Source organism: Pteropus vampyrus, unplaced genomic scaffold (genome assembly GCF_000151845.1).
Source record: "Pteropus vampyrus isolate Shadow unplaced genomic scaffold, Pvam_2.0 Scaffold522, whole genome shotgun sequence".
NCBI lineage: Eukaryota > Metazoa > Chordata > Mammalia > Chiroptera > Pteropodidae > Pteropus > Pteropus vampyrus.
In genome coordinates this window covers 155,683-163,011 of record NW_011889303.1, presented here as the reverse complement: position 1 = coordinate 163,011, position 7,329 = coordinate 155,683, and the positions used below count along the sequence as shown (strand labels likewise).

General features: G+C 39.7%; 1 protein-coding gene across 1 annotated transcript; it reads right to left on the bottom strand.

Moving 5' to 3' along the window:
- Positions 1-6,729: 6,729 nt before the first annotated feature.
- Positions 6,730-7,329, bottom strand: LOC105307849 (RNA-binding motif protein, X chromosome; the record flags this gene model as incomplete). The annotated part of the gene is made up of 1 exon (XM_011383495.1): positions 6,730-7,329. A coding segment is annotated over one exon (600 nt), but the record flags the coding sequence as incomplete, so codon positions are not given.

The following is a 7,329-nucleotide window of genomic DNA, read 5'->3' as shown; positions in this document are numbered from 1 at the left end:
CACCACCCAGCCATAAACTGCTGGCCCTGGAGCCCAAATTCTAGGTGGCAGGTATAACGGACGACCACAGTCCACAAGCCGCAATCCTTAAGCTTTTGGTGCCATCTAGTGGACATTTTCATGAGTTAACCTCTGTTCAGAGTCAGGAAACACTTCCCCACCCAGCTTAATTCACTAGGGCAATTTTAAATGTAAAACATTTAAGCCTTTTCATATATAGGATGGCCCTCTACCTCCATCCTTTCTCTGCCCTCCATCCTTTCTCTGCAGTCCATCTTTCAGATGCCAGGAATATAACAGTCAAATGCAGCTCAATCACCACTCCTGTGTTCAGAAGTTTCAATGGCTTCCAAAATGGCAATGGAATAAAGTACATGTAAATTAGCAGAACAGGAAATAAAATCAACAAAGATAACAATCCTAAAAATAACTACAAATAATAATAAAAAAAAAAAAGGACCTATCTGTACATAAACTGAGTAACACACACATACACTAAAGAGGAGCTTCTTTGTTTCAGGGAACACCTGAAATTCACATCCTTTGGAAAACATTCCTTTAAACAGAATTCATTCGTCCCCTTAGCACACTGCCCATGCCTATCTCACAGCACTTATCACTCCATTTTGCATTCTAGGTAATCTGATGCAGGACAACTTGTCACTCACACTAGATAGTTTATCTGGTTCATCTCAGATTAAAATAGCCCTGACACCTTTAAGAAGAGTGACTTTCTCTGTGAAGGTGACTCTAAGACTTTAAAGGAGTATCAATGTATATGTAGTTCATTCCAGGAAATTAATCCAGGTAATCCATGCCTATTTCCCAGCTTCTACATTTTACCTGTTCATTTTTTCCTTAGTTTGACCTCAAACTGATCTCATATTTTCTGCCTTTTTTTATTTATTGATTCATTTTGGTGTTCCTCATTTCTCCTCTTGTTATTCAACCTCAAGATATGCCTTCTTAAATTAATGTTAGTGATTCATCTGTGTTGCTTCACCTTTACCTATATATCCTAAACTTCCAGCAAAAACTATCTCGATGTCAAATAATAGCAATAAGAAAATCACAGCCTCTATTTACTGAGCTTAATGTGCTACATGCTTTAATATATTATTTAACTTTTATAGCAATCTAGTTCTTACTCATCCTTCACATCTTAATTCAATCATCTCTTCCTTAAGTATGCATTCTCTGATATCATAAACTACACCAAACCTTTATTAATACAGTATCCCATAGCACTATGAAACTTTTTCATGCCTGTAATAGTTAAAATGTTACATCTTTAACCAAAAATCTAGTTTCCATTTTGAACACTGTGATCCCTTTGAGGATTAATAATGTCTACTTTTGTTCACCACAGTAAGGATTAACTTGTCCAAAAGTAATCACCAGCAGAGTATCCTCCCAGAAAAAGACTGGCCTTTCACAGAGTTCCACATAAACTGGTTGAGGCCGTTTTTAAGTCAATCAATCCTGGTCAGTTGCACAACTTTGACCACTTTTGCTCCTACAGCTATGATGTCAGAAAAGGGCTAATGCTTCCCCAGTCATGAATGCTTACACAGCAAATCTTGCCACTAGTTTGCTATGTCATTACAGGTTCAGCAGCGAGACCTTGACCCTAATCCCTACAATACCTTAGAAACGGTGTTATTCACAGTAACATCTTGACTGGTTCCCATTTATATTCTACTGTGTCTGCCTTCTCCAGGTCTTGACAGCCAAACTGGTCAAAAACCTCCACCAGGAGTCTCAGTGTCCCATTTCCAATGAATCCAAAGTAAGGCAGATAGATTTTATTATCAAGGCGTTAACTCCTTCAAATCCCAACCATGAGCACTAAGTAACAAGAGGGTTAAAACTAAAGTTCTGCCATGACATATTGCTATTATATCCTAACCCCTAATTATTCCAGGGTGGGGCTGCCACTTCTGTATTATGTAACTCAAAGGCTCCGGAGCCCAAATAGTTGATCTCTCCCAAAACTGATATCTCATCCCGCATCTCTGTCCATTCCCCTAGAAAGCATCTGGGTAGCCACCAACTGCTACTGCTATATATCTGTGACTCTTTCTTAATGAACATGAATTCAGCAGCCAAGTATATGTGCTGCTTTGCCATTTGCCTTGTTGGCATGGTATTAGCACAGTGCTTGATATAGTATTACATAAATATCTGCCCAAGCCACACATATAACAGAATGAGGACTCATTCATATAACCAAAAAATTAGCTTTCTTCTATAACAAACAGCTTCCAAACATAGGGAAGCCTCATTATTTTTTCCTAAAAATTTCACGATACTGATTTTTCATTCTACTTGAGCATTTTAATAAATATGATAGTGGAATATATTTGATAGGGTCATCAATGCTCTATAGTTCCTCCAGTGTTAGTTTATTTTTTACACTTGATACTCATGTTCAGTGTCACCTACAAAATAGATTCACCATCGTTTTTAAAGAGTTTTTCAAAGTGCTACAGTGTAACAGAAATTAGCTATTGAAGGAATGTCACCACAAACACAACATAAGGACTCAAAGGAATTCCCACTACCACTGGATTCCATGCACAGCAAAAGCAACAGTCTGATTCTGCCTGGTGAGTTCCTGAATATGCCCCAAAGAGGGCATAGTAACTGTCCCCAAAAAGGAAGTTTCTGTGGAGGAAGAGAAGGAAAATCACATCACCACATGGACCCCACCTAATTAAAGGCTGAGAAATTTAAGAGGCCCCCAGGTTAGAGCAACATAGAAAAGTTCCCATCTTACCTGGCCTGAGGCAAGGGAAAAGGAAGCTAAAAAAAAGGAAAAGGGGGAAAGAAGTCTACCTCTAGCACTCTAAGAGAACCTCAGGACCTGCAGTAGGATTCAGGTTGCAATCAGAGATGAAAGATGTTCAGGCTTCACCTGGTGAGAAAATATTTAGTAATGCAGTTTGTTGCCACATGGACAGTCTGGATACTCCTGTTTTAGACAGAAGGAATGTGGATGGGGTCTCAGGAGTAGGCTGAGAAGGCAAGCTCAAGATAGAGAACATAAAGGTTTTTTGGTTATGAGATGCGCATTTCTTAAATTATACCCACCTTATTTGCACACGTGCAAGCTCCCTCCCTGCCCCTGACATTACAAAAGCAATTATAAATAAGAGTTCTCAGCTGAGTAGATCTCTTGCATATTTTCCTACGAAGATAGCTTTAATAAAGTAATATTCAGTAAAGAAATACTAGGGCTGTTACATATGTACACGAGAAATCCACAGCCTTTCTATGTTATGATCTCTTGAACTCGTCTAAGCTCTGGGTGAAGTCTTTATTTCCAAATGATTACACCTCATTTTTTAACAATAGTTTCAATATTCAGGAAATTACTCAATAGAATTCTGTTAATTGGAAAAAGTTTTTCATTACTATGCTTCAAAAAGAATGTCAAGGCGGGGAAAGTGCACTTTTCCCTAAGATTTGGTTCTCAGATTTACAATTTCTATCCTTGAGGTTATGGTGAGCTAGCTATAAGCAGTCTAGAATAGGAAGTTTTTATAAACTGAGTCAAACAGAATAAGGCATCACGCATATTAATGAGAATAAAGCTGGGGGAATCACTGTCAAGTGCTGCAACCAAAAGTGTTTCAGAATAATAGATAAAATTTTTTGAGTAACCATTACATTCTGGTGCTAAGCTCTATTTTTCATACTAAAATTTATATTATGAAGTATTTTGAAGTTATAGAATGAGATGCCAATGCAGACCACAGAAATTTAAGATGTTAACATCGTCATTTTTGCTTCTAATCCATCCTTTAAGAAATAAACCATTACAGATTCAACTAAAGCCCACCACTCAGCCCATTTTCCTTTCCTCCTTACACCAAGCATCCTGACTTTCTGTGTAGCACTCATCACATTTTTGTCCTTTTATTAGTTATATCTATATTTATGCAATTTCCCAAAATATTTCAATATTTACCTATGTTGATGCATGTGGGTCTGGCTGATTCACGTTTGCGTCTGCTTTGAACTTCAGTACGCCTCAGTTGATCCACCACTCCAGGTACTGGGCTGTTTCTACTTTTTAAACAAATTGTGCTGTAAGGCCCAATTTCATGTGTATCTCCTTGTGTACACATACAAATTTCTCTAGGTCCTCTCCTTGAAGTGAAATTTCTGGGTTATAGGTACGCACCCTTCAGCATTACTAGGCATTGTCAAAATTATTTTCAAAGTGATTGGGTCAGTTTATACATCTATCAGAAAAGTATGAGTTCTTCTGCCCATTTTTTTCTTGGTGGGTTTAAACTGATTTCTAAGCATTCTTTTGGAAGTTAATTCAATGCAAATAAATTCTCCCCATCTATGGTCTGATCTTTCACTTTGTGTACTTTATCATGAAAAATCTTAATAATGCAGAAAATGGTATTAACATTTTTCTTCTATGCTTGTGCTGTTTATGTCTTAAAAAGGAATTCTCTACCCCAGTGTAATACATTTCTTCATTTTCTTCTAAGTATTTAAAATTTTTCTCTTCACATTTCTATCTTCGGACCATCTAGAATGTATTTTTGTGTATGATATGAGTTAGGAAATCTCATTTTATCTTTTGGCAAAGAAATTGCCATTTTTTTAAAAAGTCCATCCTTTCACCAATGACATTAAACCTATCTGTCATGTTTTCATATACAAGTGGCCCTGTTTCTAGGCTGTTTTGGTCTGTCTATCCTTGTCTGTTGATAACATACAGCTTAAACTACTAGATCTTTGTACTAAGTCTTGTTATCTGGTAGGGTGTGTCCTTTCTAATTTTTTTCAGAATTGCTTTATTTCTTTTCTTTATTCCACCATATAAGTTTTAGGAATAGCTAAATCTCCCAAAAGTGTCTTTTTTTTAACGTGTTTAATAATTTGTTGATAGTGAAATGAAGTTTGTTTTTTTTTTTTTTTTTTGTTTTGTGGTTGGTTGGCTTGTTTTTTTTTTTTTTTTTTTTTTTTGGTATTCCATCGTTGATCAACACACATAAATGGTGTTATGAGGAAAGAGAGGAGGGGAGCTGTGTGGAAAAAAAGTTATAATTTCATTTGAAGTTGATTTTCCAAATTAATTTGGTGAGGTGGAGGATATGATAAAACGTCTTCCCAACCATTTCACGATATGACTCTCCATTTATTTAGTCTTCTTTTATGTCCTTTAATAAAGATTAACAACTTTCCCATAGAGGTCTTACCCATGTTTGCTAGATTAATTCCTGGACTTTTTTTTTTTTTTAGGTATTTCTTACATTTAGTCTTCTGGGCCACTAATGCGGCCTCTCCTGTAATTCATCTACTTTACTATTATTTTGTTGAAAAACCATGTTTTTACAGTTGTGTATGTGTTACATTCACACCTCTTTAAGTACTTTGTTGTTGTTCAGGTATTCTTCCAGCAATTATTACACTGAACATGGCTAATATCCTAACCTGATCCTTCTTTGTCTAGTTGCTAGAGTCCCTTGACTGTACATTCTCTCAGATAAATAGGGAAATTCACAGGTGTTGAATGGAAAAGGTGTTTCTTGCCCCAGGGTTGGGGTACAAAGAGGAGACTGTTACATCTCTCCTGAAGCACCCTGGAGGAAACCTCTGATCTTTGTCTGCTCAAGCCCTTTCCTCACCTTAAGAGTATGGAACACTCAAGCCATTCCCTTGCCTTTTGTGGACAGGAAGACCCAAGTCCCTCATACCAGGTGGAGATCCTCATCCTCAGATGTTGAAATGCCAAGCTCTCTCAGGGATTCTGAGCTTCTGAGCTCATGCTGCTCACATTTAATTCCTCCACCCTTAGAGGAAGCAGCCCAGTTTTCTCCACAGAAGCCAGCAGCTGGCTCTAGTGCCAAGGACAAGTAGCTTGGAGTTAAGAATTAAAGCCATTATGGTCCCCAAATCCACCATTGGTATATTTTCTACTCGTTTCTTAATAATTTGGTGGTGGAAAAAAACACTATTAATGATGTTTGTTTTGCGTTTTTTTTCCTGCAGCTTTGTGGTTGCTTGGTCAGATCTTTAATTTAGTATTCCATCCTTGCTCAGCACATATGAATGGTATTCTGGGGAGCAAGGGGACAAGAGATTCTGCAGAGGCTCAAAGGAAAAGCAAAAAGGCAAAATACGGTAAGCATTATCCATTTTTTTTTTTTTTTTGGATTTACAAAATGAATCTGATATAAGTGGTTTTTGTTGCTTGTCTTTTGTTTTTTAATACTGGGAATACTGGGATTCAGTTTGAAAGACCCCTGAAATCTTAAGAGTAGCACAGACCAAATCCTCCCACTCTTCCTCCCCCACCCCAAATTTAGTTGGTTTGAATAGACAGAATGATCCCTTTTTCCGTCTTAGGTAGGCAAATATTTGTAAAAAGTTCTTAAAACTGTTTGTCTCATTTATCAAGAAACTTGAGGATGGGAGTCTTTATAATTTCTACTTGTAAATATAAGACTAGTACGCAGATTCAAGTCATACTTTTAACATGAGCTTGTTGAAAGAAACGTTAACAATTCCAAAACGAAATCTGAACGAGTTTTAACTTTTTCCTCCCAAAGCACAAAAATTATGAAGAGGAAGTTAACAAATAATTTTCAAAACGTAAAATCAACTCTTCCTTATACTAGTCCTTGGGCAGTTACCACAGAACAGGTTCTTCTTTTCATTAGCTTCTTTGAACACAGATTTTGGTCCCAAGTCTGATGGTACTTAGTATCTGCTCCGGCCTCCCCCTCTCTCTGAGCGGCTTCCTAGGCGGCCTCCGCCTCTGGGAACCCTGCGGCCCGACCGGCTGTAAGAATCGCGAGTTGGGGGGCACCCCCTTTCCATGGACGGGGGGACCCCGCGATCGGTTCTGTCGACCCGGTCGCGGCCCCTCGAGTAGCGGTCGCTCCGGCCGCTGCTGTAACTGTCGCGGCCGCCGCCGTAGGCGTCGGGCGAGCAGCCACGGTACTCGTCGTAGCGGCCTCCGCTGCCGTAAGATGGCGGGGGACCCCGCGCGGAAGCGACGCTGCGCGGGTCCCCGTAGCTCTCAAAGGGGTCTCGATAGGAGCCTCCGCTCGGATGATCCGCGTAGTCACGGTCACGACCGCCGTAGCCGTCTCGGTCGCCGTAGCCTCTCGATGGACAGTCGTCCCGGGCACTGGAGTGGCCGTAATCGCGGTAGGTGTACTCTCGGGGCGACGGCGCGAAATCTCGAGGGTCGCGGGCGCTTGGGTAGTTTCGGCTCGAGTAGCTGTCCCTGGGCGAGTAGCCCTCCTCCCAGGGGCCCAGGTAGGGGTCCCGGCGCGGGGCCGGCGGCTCCCGGCG